Here is a 17205-nt window from a genome sequence, read left to right as displayed (position 1 = left end):
CTGTATGCCTCTCTTGTTGCATGCCTTCTTCCGCCCACTTCATGGGCTGCTGTCAGCATAGGGTCCGCGGGCACCCCCTTCAGAAGGCCTGTGAATCCCATGTTTTCAAATCCAAACATTTCATCACGCATGGGGACACATGTAGATTTTGGGGTGATGGATTGCATGGCTACTGTTAGGGTTCATTTCCTAACCTGCTCTTTGCTTGTCACTGCACGGTGGGTATACATCATGAGGGCAAACGGCATCCTTCAAGAGAACAGGCAATTTCAAAATGGAGAAATAGAGGGGTCTGATCACACATGACCAGCCAATTACTTGCCCCCAAATCCCAAGCTATGGTGTCCCATATTACCAAGTACAATGGATTGCAAGCACAATGTCTCACCAGGCTCCTCACACAAAATTAACACAATAAATTGCAAATCAAAGGTTCTAGGTTATATTGTATTTGCAGTTTTGCCCCAAGGGTAGGTATGGAGTACAATATTCCAACAAAGTTAAGTGGTAGGTACGTTGAGTTGATACAAAGATTGTTACTTGCGACTATACAATCTATTTGGCCTAATAAAAAATGTGAACCTCATAGGATCTATAAGATATATATAAATCTAATAAAGAATTAGGTGGCATATATTGAGCTGTATTGTGATCAGAAAGCATGTATGCCCAGCCGATGTGTTTCGAGCAGACGCTCTTCCTCGGGGCTGAAATGATGGCCCACTCCGCGCAGAGAGAGGCTTTACAGTGTTTCCCCACAGCAGGCAGCAGGAAAGCCGCTCCTCCAAATGATAGAGAGCGATGAAACACTCCACCAGAAGGTCTGCAAAACTCTGCTCACTCTTTTTTCAAAAATGTTACGTGTCACTTTCCTAAACATCACTCCGAATATGGCAGGTCCGATTTGTTTTCGGTAGTTGGTCAGGAGCCTTTGGTCACGGGTGACAACATTTTATCAGTAACCGCTCATCTTTAGGACCACGTGTGCAAATGTTCTGTAATACGGCACAGCTCTGTCTGTCTCTTTGCCCAACTGAGTGCTTCTTTGTCTGCCAGTCTAGCTACTTGTATGCCAGTTTAGCAACCTGTCTGGCTACATTTCTACATGCATGTCTGCATTTCCACCTCCCTGTATGTTGGCCGTTCTGCTTGCTTTCTGTTCTGTCTGGTTGCCTGCCTATCTTGCATGTCTCTCTGCCTAGCCAGCTTTCAATATGTGTCTTCTGTCCATTCCACCTAAAGGAGTTTGAGGAGATAACATTATTTGCATTGCTTTTCGAAAACGCAATGCAATGCAATGCAATGCAATGCATAGGGCTTAGCGCGTGCATTTTCATGTTGCACAGATCAGTGTTTGCGTTTTTCAGGAGCCAAGAGCCTGTAGTACTTTGAAGTGCCAGTGGATAGATGAGCTCAAATGCAAACTCGCAGCTGTTTCCCAATGTAACCCCGACATTTGCATGTTCTGATATTCATGTTATTTAAATACGAGTTCCTATGGTTATTTGCCTCTCTGAACTCCATATATGTTTTCTCCCACTGTCAGAAGTGGATTGGGAACCAAAAAAGGCCCTGGAATTTTTTTTCAAAGTGGCCTCATTTTACACATTTTCAGCAAGCCCAACCCTTTTCCTATGAGAATATTTGAAAATAACAGAGGTTACCACACAAGAGGCACAGGGTGCAGAGACCCACTGGGAAATCTCCAGATTTCCCTATGGGCCAGTCCACCCCTGACTGTAGAGTAATGTTGGATGTTCTAGAATATCTGAAGCAAGGAAGCACTTTGTGAACATACCACTATCTAAATATATTATGGAGGACATGTCGGCTTTGTTTTTACACCTCTGCAGTGCGGATTAAGAAATGGGAGAAGGTTGTGATTCTCACTTACATCCTGCTATGTGTTCATATCTCATACACAAAATATTACCTCTTGAAAGTGTTCTTGGACCTTTGCCCATTAGAGTGTCAGAAACAATAAGTGGTGGAAATTGATTCCAAAAGAGTTGCCATCTTTGTTTTTTTGCAAAGCACAAATATATAGAACAATGAGTACTGAAATGGACACCTGGCGTGTATGAACATGTTTCAGTTACTGGCGATTTGGGAAGGAATGACAGTGGGGCAAACCCATAGCCAGTGGACCATGAGCAGCTGGAGGTGCAAACAAGGCCAGGGTGGGGCTACCTGTGAGGTCATATGAATGCATTATGATTCCTAGCCAAGTGGCTCATGTGGAAAAGGGAGGTAGCCGGCCCACTACAGGTACCATCAAACGGGTACCACAAAAACTGGCTCACGTCGATGAAAAGGTTTAAATAACAGACCTGGTCTATGCTGTGACCACTGTGTAGCACCCGTGTTCATTGCTCCACTCACAGTAAGATTAAGGCTTGTGTTTAGTCTGTCCACAGCTAATATGTTTGTGACACCTTTACACATGATGCATTTAGCTGGAGATTATTTGCACATTTCTTGGTTATTCTGAAAAGCTGATTGGATTTGACAATTTGGTGGCCCTAGCTTGCACTGCATAAGTGGATCCCACCTTCCTCATCGCTCAATCACATTTCCTGAACTTCCTTTGTTTCCTTCAATATAGCAATGACAGGCTGAATAGATCAGTGGCCACAGCAAGGGCATTTCTCCAGCTCCTTGCTCTGCTTCGTACCTGGAAGCAGACCAAGTGTGCGCGTCATCCTGGGTCGAAGGGTCGTAGTATGGTCAATCCAAGCATGCAGTCACCATGTTGGCTACCTCCTTCACTGATCCACAGGTATGCTCGTGCTACTTTTATAATGGGTTTTCGCTTGATCAGATGCGCTTGCATCACTCCAGAACGCGTGCCGGTTCGCTCCGCCCACCCTGCCCCCAGAAGCAAAAGTGCTTGGGGGCGGGGAAGGGGCAAAGACTAGTGGGATGTTAACCGAATTGCACTGTTGGGGACACTTTCACCTCCTCTGCTTCACTAACATTGTATTCCCCTGTTGGTCTCTTTGTTCTGTTCCTTAAATAACTGGAGGAGGACCCTCGTGTGCTATTGGAAACAGCCACTTAATTACAAAATTCTCTGCGTGCTTTCATGCTTGGTCCTTTGCAGTGCGAGTAGCCTGCGCAGGAAGGTGGCGCTGGTTAACCCAATATCACATATTGCTTTAGTCAGACTGCCATGATCAATCGTTTAAGCGTATGCATTTATTTATTGATTAAATGAGGGCACATGCTCGGAAGTAAACACATATTTTCTACATTCTCGATAGGAAGTTACCGGGTATATGTGATTTTATCGACCACAATTACAGAGTGGTAAATTTCATCGAGGACAAAATACTGCATCCGCCCAACCCCCTTGTTTTTTTACCCTTCCTTCCAGTGTTTTTCGGTACTATGTTCCACTCTGAAATTTTCCACTCGGTAATGTTTTAGATATATTGACCGGATACCAAAGTTATCTACATTCACGTTCCAGTCCTAAAATCTGAAAAGCTAACGATTCGTGCACACCTAAATCAGACAATTCAGATTTGTTCTTAATTAAAAAGCCCCCATGTGCTAAGAGAGCCAGGTCATCTAATCGAGGCCTTCCTCTGGGCCCTCTGCCCCGCCATGCTAGGACCTTTGCCTCTGATTGTATGTTTACCCCAAACTTTACAACAATGAGTAGGAATCTACAGAGGTATCCGGTAATAATGTCCCTATATGGCCATACATGTCATCACCGGGAAAAGTTTGTGGCAACAATATATAGGTGACCATATATATATAGGGACATGGGGAGCAGGGTTTGCAGGGCTTTCATGTAATAATGTCTCCGGAAAAAAACAGCAATTGTTTGGCGAATTTTTTGCATGGTGACATTTTTGAGGGTACATTATCACATGGAACCCATACAGACTGTGGACCAGACTGGTGACTTTCATGAGGGGGATTCAGCATGTACCCGAGCAGCCAGCAATTGAAAAGAAGCATGTGTCTTGGGAAAATGCTTTCATGAAACACTATGAAACCCTTTATATTTCAGAATATTCAAAATTACCTGAGGAGTTGGCTCTTTTTTTCAAAATGATGCCCGATATGCCACGCTTCCAGAGGAGTGCTCAGGACCACCTAGAACAACCCCTCTCTAGAGATGAATATAAAAATACCCATAAACATATGACTACAGGTAATTCACTGGAGCTGATTGGATGAAATGTGGAGTTTTTGTGTCATGTGTTTGTCAGAGCTACTGGAGTTGCTATATTGCCATGTCGTCAGTGGTCATTTTAGTGCCAATGTAAAGCCCACCCAGTTCACTTGAACTCCCTCGCCCCCCCAAGTGCCACACTGCATATCAACCACATCCTTTTTTTGTGAACTTATGATTGTAAAATGATGAACATCAAGGCCTTGGTGCCAGAAAGTCTTGTGGGCAGACAAGTTGTTTTTAGACGAAGAGTCAGTTCTCTGCAGCAGTCATTTGTTCCTATTCTAGAGTGTGTCCTGAAGATGACTGCGGCACCCCATTGTTTCAGAAGATGTATCCCTGTCCATTGCGGGGTGATGAATTTAAGATAACTTGAGAGGTGGCAACTAAATGTTATTGCGAGCAAGTGCTAAGCCACACCATCAGCCTCGGTGCTGTAGATGGGGGGGGGAGGGGGAGGAGGGCAGGAGAGGGTGAGGGGAGTGGTCATTCGATACCTTCACGCAGGAAGGATAAACTGGAGTTGTCCCATTCATTGACCCTCATGATTTCAATGCAATGCGCCCCAAGCATTCACGACCACATGCATATCGGGGTACCTGTAAGGAGGATACCCCACAGAGAAGTAACAGGTAATTCAACCACTGTATCCATCCTTCGCAAAGCCACACGTAACGTATTGTATACCGTTCTGTAGCGCAGCATTTGGCAACCGGCCAAATGAGCTACGAAGAAGGAGGAAGCACATGGACAGAGAGTAGATGCACCGACTCCCTATAATTCAGTAAAAATCCTTGGATGCACCCTAGACTCCGACCTAACACTCTTGTGCCAAGTCAACAACGTCTCAAAGTCCTGCCACTACCACCTTAAAACTCTTAGGCGCATTTTTCCATACCTCTCCTTTCCCAACAGACTCTCTGCGGTCCAATCAATTGTTATATCAAGACTGGACTATGCTAACCCCCTCTACCTCGGAGTCCACGCATACCAACTGTCTAAACTACAAAGAGCACAAAACGCTGCTGCCAAACTTCTAGCTCTCGGCCCGAGAGACCACATCTCCCCAGCCCCCAAAACTCTGCGCTGGCTTCCAGTTGCCCGAAGGGTGACCTTCAAAACCTTATGCATTTCTCACTGAGCACTGCATAAAACCACAGCTCAATATCTTCAAGAAAAACTAAAACCCTATCACCCTCCACTTACTCTAAGATCAAGCTCAGCCAGCCTCCTAGTCATACCTAAAACAAACTCGGTCAGGTTAGGCGGGTCATCATTCTCAGCCTTGGCCCCCACGCTGTGGAACGCACCCCCACCCCACATCCGACTCACTGAAGACCTCATGTCTTTCTGCAAACTACTGAAAACTTGGCTCTTCTCCTAAAACCGACCCCCAAACCCAATCTAACTCAAACTGGATAACAGCATCTCAATGAATTTACCAAAGGCTAGATCATAAAATAGCAATGCAGCGTCATGATCCAAGCGAGAAATCGAAAACTAATACTCTATTGGTTAGCGAAAAAGGACAAACAAAATAGATTGAGTAAAAAGGATCAAACTTGCGAAGAAGATAAAAAAGAATACGTTGTGTGAGTGCAGTAAAGTCACTGAAATTAAAGAAATGAGCAAAATAAATGTAATGGACAAGAGGATCAATGTGGACGTGAGGAATAAAATGGATTACAACAATTCAGCTAACCCAAGCTACTAGACCTTAAGCAACAATAAAACAAATAGCAATACATCAGCAAGATCCAAGTGAGAAATAGACAACTAATAACCTCTAATGTAAACTAAAAGGTCAAACAGAATAGAATGAGTAAAGTGGATCAAAGCTGTGAAGTGGATTAAAAATAAAATTGTACGAAAGCTGTAAAACGGTTGAAATTAATGAAATGGATGTAATGATTGCAATGGACGAAAGGAACTAAATGGACAAAATGAATAAAGTGAAGAGGATGGAAAGATGAATACAAGAGGCGGGTGAGTACACAGACAGATGGCACGGAATGTATGAGTACATGGTATAAACGGAAAGTACAGAATATACGATTCGAGTACATGAGACGGATGTAGTGCATGGGACAGATGGAGAGCACAGAACGGATAAAGTGCGTACGACAAGTGCCATGGGCTGAATCCAATGAATGAACAAAGTGAGTGGAGCGGATGAAGACGGTGGAGTAGATGAAGTGTGCAGAGCGGATGAGTGTGCAGAGCGGATGAGTGTGCATAGCGGAGAGCAGATGAGAGCGCAAAATGAATGAGCATGGAGCTGATGAGAGCGTTGAACACATAAGAGCGTAGTGCGGATATAGGTTGTAGTGTGGTTGTAGGTTGGGTGAGTGGATAATAGAGTGGAGCGGTTGTGGTGTTGAGCAGATTTAGGTTGTTGAACGGATGTAGAGCGTGATGGTGTTGAGCGGATGTAGGGTGTTGAGCGGATGTAGAGTATGGTGTGGTTACGGAGCGGGTGTAGAGTGCGGAGCGAGTGTAGAATGCGGAGGGAGCAGCGGGTGTTGAGTGCGGAGCGGGTGTCGAGTTTGGAGCAAACGGGTGATGTATATTGATGGAACGGGAGAGGTGGTTGGAAGGAAAAGGTGAAGTGGTTGGAAGGAACGGGTGTATTAAAGGGAAGAAACGGGTGAAGTGGGTGGTTGGAACAGAGGATGGATCTGGAAGAATGGGTGATATATATATGTGACGGGTAAAGTATGAGAAAGAACGGGCAAAGTATGTGGACAAAATGGGTCAAATATATTGAATAGAACGATTGAAGTATGTGGATGGAAGGCGGAAGTGGATCGATCAAGTGAAAAATGTGGTTGGAACGGAGAAAGTATGGGGTTGGAACGGGTGAAGTATGTGAGGGGAACGGATGAACTGGATGGACTGGGTGGAATGGATGGACTGGGTGGAATGGATGGACTGGGTGGAATGGATGAACTGGGTGGACGGAAAGGGTGAATTATGTAGATGGAAAAGGTGAAGTATGTGGATGGAATGGGTGAAGTATGTGGATGGAATGGGTGAAGTATGTGGATGGAACGGGTTGGAGTGCATGGAACGGGTTGGAGTGCATGGAACGGGTTGGAGTGCATCCATGGAACGGCGTGACTTATTGGAGTGCATGGAACGTTTGAAAGAGCATGGAAAGGAAAGCTTTTGAGTGCCTGAAATGGTCGTAATGCATGGAAGAGGCGGAGTACATGGAATGGATAGAGTACATGGAACTATTCGAGTGGGCCTGATCTCAAACACCTAAGGTAATCCACCATATCACATCTCCACACATACTCTCCTCCTTACACCACCACTCAACTAGAACACAGCGATACTATGACACCATTCGGTATAGCTGTTCACATACCATCATTTACCTCATACTTCCCATCGCCCTAACTAAACACTGCTGGCTACACACCCTCCAGCCTAGGCGTTCTCCTCAGGCCTAACGCAGCCAGAATCGGTCTGGATAAAACCTGCCAGAACAAACGCATACTTTTGATCTCCCAACCACCACACCTACCGCTAAGAAGCAGCTATCACATGAATGCGACATCAGCTGCACACATATCTGGTGCTCACACGCACTTTTGACTCTCTCTACTGACTTGAACTTCGGTTCCCGAGGGCGTTCAACCTACCAGCGCCTTGAGACCATACCAATGGTACATACGGCGATATATGAATGCAAAGTAACATAACATAACATTTAACTACTAAAGGCATGGAAATCCAGTGGCCTAAGTGAGAACAACCACACGCGCGGCTCTGCCCTCCTAACATTAGGGGTTCACGGGACAAACTTTGTCACAGAGACAAATGAGGCATATAAAGCAATGCATGGAAAAGCATTTCAGAACGGTCAGTGGGTGAAGATCAGTAACAGGATTGTGAAGTACATCGCAAAGCCCCAGCAGGGGTTGAACGAAGACCAAGCCGGGCGCTATGTATATTGGGTATTGTTTCCGTTGGCAGGGAAATTGAGAGACTGGAACAGCGTAGAAGTCTTTATGTACAGTCAACTGAAATGTGATAGTGTGGATGGTTTATGTTTAGCATGTAAAGCCTGCATTTATGGGCAGAACCATTGCCCTCCTCTTCCACTGCCCTATAACACAAACCCAGCAAGCCGTCTCCCTGCAGCAGCCAGAGTAAGAATTTAGTAGCTGCGGGGGCCATCAGCCTCTTGTATTCTGGCACCCGCTCCCTGACCTCCTCCGACATCCCACTGCATAACCACGTTTACAAGTATGGCAACCATTTTACGACACGCCGCACCACTGTTAGGTTCTTCCTCAGTTTGTCTTGGCCCCCACCCAATCCTTCCCGTAAGAACCCGCGTCTGCTACCACTCGACATTGGACGATGGGCTGGCGCGTTGGCTGGAATGGAGTTGCGCTCGTTTAGGGGATCCGTTGGGCAGACCTTTTCTTCCACTGTTGGGGAAACTCTTAAGGTAGGGCTGCTTTCTCTTCAGCGAGCTGCGTTTGATTGTCATTGTTGCAGCAGCACAGGGAATGTGGCCGGGTAACCCCATGGCCAAGGTTTCAATTTGTTGTCTGGCAGTGGAGCCGCTCCCTGTCCTGGTGTGAAATGATCTGGCCTACTCCGGTATCACCGTTGGGAAATCGAGGTGTTCCATTTCACTTTTTGCAGATGACCTCTTGCTATTTATAACAAACCATTGAAATCCAGCCCCAGATTTGATTACTGTCCTTAATGCCTTTCAGGGCGCTCGGGTTATAGAAATCACGTGTTGCAGTCACAGGGGGGTATGCTCCTTGGATGTGCAAATGAAGAGTTCGCCGGTGGCAAACCCCCCCCACCCTCCCCAATTTCAAACACATGCGAGTCAAGATCACACGTGCGGAATTCCTTTTTTTTATTTCCGCGATGAGCCGGCCTTTGCGGCACTCTTGTGACCTGTGTGCAAAATATGCGTTTGACTCTGAAAGTTCTGGTGCTAAATAAAGGCCGCTTTTTGCGAAGACGCACAGGATACGCAGATAAGTGTGAATTGGAAACGTGATTAGTCAAATGACTGTAGCTGTGGGCCTCACTTAGAGAACGGTGCTAAAGTCATATGGCATGCGATAATGGTCAGTTCACCGCACGGCCGGAAGGGGCGCACCGCGAGATCCAGCTTTTAGCAGAGTGCCAGCATCTTGTACCTAGCGCCTGCGATACATACAAGATGCTTAAACACTGCAAACGCACCAGCGCATGCCCTAACAGACTCGCCGGATGTGTAAATACCGCCATCGCGCAAAATAACATTGCGGGCTGTGTCCGTTACTGCTGACCCATTCCAGTGTGCATGATCCCCAATACCTTTTGCATCTCTCCAGGGGTGTCATCCACCTATGATGACTGCCACACACGATTCCTAGTAGCAAGCAGGTGCCAAGAGATGAGCTCACGAGGCAGACTGACTGTCTTGGTCTTGGCAGCGGGGTAGCAAAGAAGACACTCCAGTGGTCGAAGTGTACGAAACAATGTTCCGAGCTGGCCCGTCCCCGCTCCCCGCAAACCCCATCAACACTTCCCCTCTCACGCGCCATGCAAACCCCCAAGCAAAAGCACCTGCTGTTTAAGGCAACGTTCAGTGGAGTGCACTCAAGTGCAAGTTGCAACTTCTTCCTACATTTTTATTTTAAAACGAAACCATTCTGCAACTGTTTATTTTTAAAATAAAACGATACGGACAGTAAAACTTTAAAAAGGTAGTGGAGCACCGCTCCCGCCCACTTTGACCACTGAGGCCATCCAGGGTTGTTTGCTACCTCATAGCAAAAACAGCCCCCAGCAAATGTGCCTGACACTGGAAATGGGTCACGGACCAAGTCGGAGAGTACCCCAGAACATAAACAGATTGCCCCAAGAGGAATGTCTTAAAACGATGTGTCCACGTCATGATGACCGAACACTGCAAGGAGTGCATGGCAGCAGGGGGAGATGTCACAGCCGACCCCTTGCATGCAGCCGCGGGGGCTCGAGGCAGCTGCTCTTGTGGATATGGCAGGACGCACGCGTGACAGGTTCTGGAGATCCCGAAGCTGGCACTCGATCCCAAATTGCTGCGGGGGAGTACAAATACATTTTGGCAAAATACAAAATATTGCATGCCAATGACTCCAATGTGGGGTGTGGGCCAGACGTACATATCCGCCCGCGCCCTGATATGCATGTGGGTGTTCCACCACTCCACAGTCAAATAAAACCTCATACCTAGCACTGGCTCCCTGATATGCAGCGCACGCACTGGGATTTGCCTCCAATCTGATGTCATGCACGCTTCCAGAGAGACGAGTTCCACAGGCAGTGTGATAGCTACAGATGTGAAACCGCTCGCTTCCCAGCAGCTGAAAATGGTCAATGGCACGCATTCATGCGCAGTGTGCCACATCGCCGCCCAAGGGACCACAGACCTGCATTCTGTACCAATGTTTTGGGAACCCGCATTTCCAAGTTGCCCAACAGCTATGAAGATGAAGGAAAGGGTCGCATGGATCTGCCCCTCGTCAGACATGAAATGGAAGTGTGGGCATGAACCATTCTATTCTCTACGCCAATGCCATTGACCCATCCTCACCTCCTTTTTTCCCCAGAGGACACCGCAAGTGACCAGGAAGGGGCATCCAGCATACAAGCACCCGTGAACACGGGTACAGCCACTGCCACAAGGGCCCCCAGCACCACCACTACCACCCCGTCACGTTTCCACTCCCATGGCCATCCTGTCCACTTCGAGAAAGATTGGTGAGTTGCCCTCAGTGGCCAAATGGCGTAAGGGGAATGAAATGGTCAAATGTGTAACCTGTTCCAGCTTCTGAAGAGACCCCCAACCGTTTTGCATTTGTGGAGGTGTCTGGGGACATCTTGAGAAGCAAACCCCCAGACTACATTTTTTCAGTCACCATTGTGTTCGTGGAACGGAGGATGAAACGAACATCTAAGACCTTCCAGGCTCAAGCGACTCCACTGATGTTGATGGAGGACAACCCAACGTTGAACCAAAACCATTCACAACAGACAGACACTGACAATGAAACAACTCCTGTGGTGACAACCGGATGGGAAGGACATCCTCTGCGAGACCCCACCACCACGGCAATGGGCATGGAGTTGGGCGTAACAATATCCAAGAGGCCATGCATGAAGCCATAATACGGCACCTGCCGAACAGGACGGCAAGGCAGGATTGCCACAAGGAGCAAGGAGCTACCCACAAGTCAACTCACAGCCCTGCAATATATTTGCAAAGCAATGGAAGGCAGTGGAAAAGAAGCAACAGTACGATGCCCGTTGTGTCTCAAATGCAGAGCCTGTGCAGGGACTGAATGTGGCGTCCCAAAGAAGGATGGAGGCCACAGAGGCAACATCTTAGGGATTCAACCACATGCCTGGAATCGTGGCGAGCGTGGTGCGTTCCTCCGTACAAATAAGGAGTGCTCCACCTTAGGGACCCACCCTGTCAACCCCTGCAACTGCGACAATGAGGTCTGTGCCCGAGTGACCGAGCCACCCCCCCCCCAACCCATAGCTCCCATTTCCTCTGGAAAGAAAATATGTTTTGAATAGGAACAATGTTGAGATTGTGTGGATGGGCTGTGGTGGTAATACGTGTGTGTAGCTATAGTGTGAAGATATCTGCTGAATGGCAGGGTGTGTCTAGCTGTAGTATGAGTGGGGTAGCAGGGTTTGTGCATGTTCACCTTACAGGTCAGAACATTTGTGCAGGTCGCTAGACTCCGGTGCCAGAATGTACAATAAAGTGTGTGCGCCATAATGTTTCTGACACATTCCTTTACATTTATTACCATGGACTTCATGGCATGGTCGTACTCCAGTTATTGATGTCGTAGCACTGTCTGGTTTCCTCTAAAAATGTGTTATTGCCAATATGCCGGCAGAATCCTACTGGCTCTGCCTCGGCTTGTGGTTAGAAGGGGGGAGCGGGGCGGGCTTCCCTCTCAGCAATGTATAACTGGGAAAACACTACAGTGTTGCTGTGGGACCTATTTGGATGCAGAAGATGTGATGCGTCACAGATGGTACAAGAATCCCTCCATATCGTAGCGATGGTTCAAGGGCTTTCATTCTTCTTTTTGTGGGGTGTACGCCCATCCCTCTCCCTCGATATGACCCTTCCCCCTAAGCCAGGTGCCCGTAACCCCTGCTCCCAGCTATTGAATGTTGACCTCTACTGCCTATGCCGCTATCATGTGCTACTGTGCTGATCTTAATAATGCCAGACATCTAAGCTCCCCCAGGGACTTCTTAACTGTCCCTACTCTATTCAAAGGTGTGTGCTCTAATGGGACGTTGAGACAGTGCCTTCCACTTAAACTGTTTGATTCAGTTCTAGCATGCCCTCGATCACTTCTCTCCTACACTCTCTAACTCACCACTCCCCCTGACTCCTCACAGCCTTCTACTGGCTTAACAATGTTGCACTCCTCCTAGATCTCGCCTCCACCCTTTGCTCTTACTTCTCCCTAATCCACACTACTACTCCCTCCTCCACTACTACTACTCCCTCCTCCAGACTACTACTCCCTCCTCCAGACTACTACTCCCTCCACACTGCTATCCCTTCCTCCACATGACTACTCCCTCCTCCACACTATTACTCCTTTCACCATACTATTACTCTCTGCTCCTCTCTACTACTCCCTCCTCCACACTACTACTCCCTCCTCCAGACTACTACTCCCTCCACACTGCTATCCCTTCCTCCACATGACTACTCCCTCCTCCACACTATTACTCCTTTCACCATACTATTACTCTCTGCTCCTCTCTACTACTCTCTCCTCCAATCTAATACCCCCTCTACCACCATGCTACTCCCCCTCCACACTACTACTCCCCCTCCCTGCCCCAACTACTCCCTCCAAGCTGCTACTCAATCACCCTCTTTCCACTCCGCATCATCCACTTATCAGTCACTCGTTTAACTACTTTGCCTACACACTCGCCACGCAAGCAGGCACAAACTGCAGAACCACTTTCACTCGTAAGCAAATAACTTGCCTGCTCTGCACATCTTCTACACAAGCTGCCGCTCCTTCCTTCCTTCCTGCCTCCTGCTGGTCTCTTGGTTGTCCTCCACCTTGAAACACTTGTGTACAGGCGCGTTATAAATGCCATATCATATCATATCATACCTCTGACCTCATCCAAAAAACCCATACATCACACTTCCTTTTCCCTATTTATAGCTTTCTTTCTCTGCCAATATATTGGATTGCTTTCCCTGGTCATTCTGGCCTTGTGTTCCCCACCTGGGGCATGAGTATCGGAAGGTCACAGGAAGGGGGCTAACATAAGGTTTGGCAGCCAGGACGGCTAGTGTCTATGTTCATGGTCTGTGGACCCAGGTTCATGGGGTCTCCTGGTCATCCAGGAAAGGTTGGCCAATTCCCCTTATTGATAACGGGTGGTCTGCGGGTGGGGGGCGACTTGATGTGAGTGTGCGAGCTTGTCTGCTACGTTTGTGCTGCCGTGTATGGCCACGGCTTCAGTTCTTTGCTGTGCGGCGCCGGTGTCTCCGGTGCCCTCTGCCTGCAGCAATTCTCTTTTCTTTTCTCTCTTCACAGTTGACCGCCATAGTGAAATGTTGGTATCTGAGGTCTCCCTGTTGCACATGGCTTTCATTTTGGTGCTGGAGCTCTGACATTAAGAGAGAGACGCCGGCAAGTATCCGATGAAGGAGGCAAGGCTAGAGATAACCGTAGTCTGCAACAATACCTGCTCTCACAAAGGGGAGGCGGCCATGACTTTGGCCCCCTCTTCCAGTTACACCAGCATTAGGACTGGCTTTAGGCTTCTCCATAGACCTTCCACCCTTAGCTGAGAGGGGCGCTCACCCCTCATGACAAGGCAAGATTACTGGCCTTGTCACACATGTCATCCTGTATATATAAGTGCCCCACAGCCAATGAGATGGATGGGAAGAACACCCCCACCTTTGAAGGAGTCACTCCCTATGGGCACAGACAGATGGAGAAATACTGCCATTCCATCAGCTGGTCATGAACTCCATCCAGGAAATACATAGGCACATGCAGGTTAATGGGCAGAGTCTACTAGACAAATGTCCAGCTGCAACCCCTCTACAGATGTTTCTAGCATTCCGAAATTCCCTTGAAACTGGCACTTTCCAGCACCCAATGGTCCTGCTCCAGCTGCCAATCGGGTGGCTAGGAACACAGGCTTGCACTGATGTTATGAGCCCACATTTCCTTATTTCTTGGCTGCCTACCACACCACTCCACCAGCTGCCATTTATTTACTCCTCCCTACCTGCACTGCTCTCTCCCGCTCCTGCAGAATTCTCCATCCGCTCCGTGGCCGTAAAAAAACAGAAAAGGGAGAAATGGAATGATGAGAAAGGAAGAGGAGGAGCAGGAGGAGGAAGAGGAGGTGAACTTCTCATCTAAGGATAATGATGTGATGCAGATTATGGACGAAGGTGGTGCTTGGCTCTTTGTGGATGTTGACACAGGTTTTCTGGGATGGCGTCCACAGCCAGGGCCGGCCTTAGGGACAGCAGCACCCTGGGCAATAGGGGGCGTGGCCACGGAGTGACATTTCTTTTTTTTTTAACCTCCTCGCTACAGCGTGGAGGTAATTCTATGAATAAGGTGCATTAGCACCCTATTGTTCCTAAATGCGCTCCGCTGCCGCGGGTGCATTGCCTAACAATGAGGTGCCTGCCGCCACTACGCTAGCTTGGGGGAGCCCTTGAAAGACTCCCCATAGCTGGCGTGGTGGGGGGCTAAGGTGCCTTTTGTTGGTGAAGGCACCCGCGGCAGTGGGGCGCATTTGGTGACAATTGGGTGCTCATCACCCGATTGACATTGAATGCACCCGCCTGCTGCGCCTTCTCCCGCTACGCCAGTTCAGGGGAGCCCTTGAAAGACTCCCCCGAGCTAGCGTGGTGGGGGCTAATGGTGCCCTGGGGGGCGCGGCGGCCTGGGCGGTCGCCCGGCTCGATCCCCCCCATCCTAAGGCCGGGCCTGGCCACAGCAAGTGGCAGAGGAGACGCAGTCATTGAGAATCAGCACAAAAATGGAAAGCCCGGTGAAGTGGGAAAATGGAAAAACAGACTCCCCTCTTTCCCCTCTCGCGCCTGGCCTAAAGGTTCACGGCCCAAGCACCCGCCACGAGAAGAGTTTGCCCATCTACCAGACGACCAGATACCCTGGTACAGGAACATACGGATGTGTCCATCTGCCTGCCCAGCAGCCCGCCCTGCCCATGCCGATGCCTGCGGCATGGATCAACTGGACTAAAACTATACGTCGTTAGAGATGCCATGACAACCTAGCCAACGGATAGCACACCTGTGCCAACATACACACTGGACACTCCCGCACCAATCTACATGAAGAATATACTCAGTGCTATGACGTAGGCGACAGACATACTCACGGACGTGCATCTTTATTATTTTCCATATAGGCTTTCAGAAATGCAGCAACGCAACACGCATCATGAACTCATCTAAAGAGCTTGCTTACGCTTCTCCTACACTTAGGTGCCGTAATGAGAATTATAACATGAGACTATAACCTAAAGCGCCTGTGCACCAGACGGTTCCACCTATATACTAGGCCTGAGTAGGCCGCAAGCAAGAGCTCTCGTGGACGATTAACAGAACAAGAATCAGGTTGCTGATCCTGCAGAATGAGCCTGGGGAAAGCAGACAGCCAAGGTCGTAATGTTGCAAACCCACAATCCAAAAGCAGACCATCAAGGGCACGATGTTGCAACCTCGCACGCCGCGCACCAACATCAAAGTCGCACCTGCAATCAAACCAGACACACAGTGGAAAAACAATATTAATTTTGCAGAATTCTGCCTCAAACACGGTCCCATCCCACGTGACCAAGCCGAACCTGACGAGATGCCAAACCCAGGAGGAAGGAGGCGTCTGGATCCCTCGTTACAAGACACAGGCAGATACACTTGAAAGGATCAATGGACATCTGCAACGGTGGGAGTAGTCAGCCGTCCAGCTCATGAATAAGTCTTCACATTGTCTGCATGTACCAATAGTGAAACATTGTTGCAAATTGCAGGTACACCGAGAGCTGGGAACAGCGATGGTCCCAGGCTGGGAAGCTCACGGGCGCACCAATCAGAACATGGGGCTCTTATCACTGACGCCATTAACATAAACCAACCATTAGGAGTCTTCATGTAACAATTCTCATGTATCTAATTGTAGGGACAACCCAGATATATCACCTGACTAACCCTCGGCCACTCATATTATTCTCTATACGTATGCTGTACTAACCCTACCACTCGAGCAACCAATCAAGAGTGGCGATAGGTTTTTTTGTTAATTTTCTAAAGTGACGCAGGTAGCGCGTCATACTACAGTAAAAAGGGCCTGCGAGCCCCACGATTGTGTGTGTGTCAGGTCAGACGCGTATGATCCTTGACCCATCCCTGCCGTTTGTGTTTAATAAACAGCAGAGTCACATTGCTTCTTGTGTGTGTCTCATACTCTATCTCCTTTGGGATATACGGGAGGAGTTGGGGCCTCCCTGCCCGGAGGTCTGCGGACGGCCCGGCCGACCCCGGCAGAATTTCCCCCGACACCGGCCATCATGGGAAGGTCCTGGCAGAGCAGGAGGAGGCAGAGCTGATGGAGGGTTTAGCAGAGGAGCAGGTAGGGCTGGTTAAGAGAGGGGCTTGCCAGCGTAGAAAGCAGGGCTGATGTAGGGGGGTGGGGCATGCTACAGGAAGAGGAGAAGAGGATGGTGGTGTCTGGTGAGGATGTCACAACATTTCTTGTGCAGGAGAAGGTGTCTGCTTTTGCAAGATCCTGAAGGAGCGCTTTAATGAATGTCGCACTCAGAAAAAAAACTGTTGCTCAGGTGGGTGCAGATGAGGAGGTTTGGGAACCCCAGGAGGAGGATCAGGTGGAGAATGGGATGGGTTATGTGTTGGAGGAGTCTCATTCTTTGCCTGCATTGCAAAGGGACAC

At 48.5% G+C, this 17205-nt stretch overlaps 1 protein-coding gene across 5 annotated transcripts in view; it reads left to right on the top strand.

The window, feature by feature from the left end:
* Positions 1 to 17205, top strand: part of SOBP (sine oculis binding protein homolog) — a 567669-nt gene that overhangs the window by 193248 nt on the left and 357216 nt on the right. For 3 of the 5 annotated variants that reach the window (XM_069606562.1, XM_069606564.1, XM_069606561.1), the window contains one exon: positions 4025 to 4168. The exons of the other annotated variants lie outside the window; for them this stretch is intronic. In XM_069606562.1, coding sequence (XP_069462663.1) covers positions 4025 to 4168 — 144 coding nt within the window. The remainder of the gene's footprint in view (positions 1 to 4024; positions 4169 to 17205) is intronic. 5 annotated transcript variants of the gene reach the window in all.

Source organism: Ambystoma mexicanum, chromosome 4p (genome assembly GCF_040938575.1).
Source record: "Ambystoma mexicanum isolate Mex_15411 chromosome 4p, UKY_AmexF1_1, whole genome shotgun sequence".
In the NCBI taxonomy this organism is placed as follows: domain Eukaryota; kingdom Metazoa; phylum Chordata; class Amphibia; order Caudata; family Ambystomatidae; genus Ambystoma; species Ambystoma mexicanum.
The sequence above is the reverse complement of the archived record's forward strand: the minus strand, read 5'-3'. Positions and strand labels throughout refer to the sequence as shown.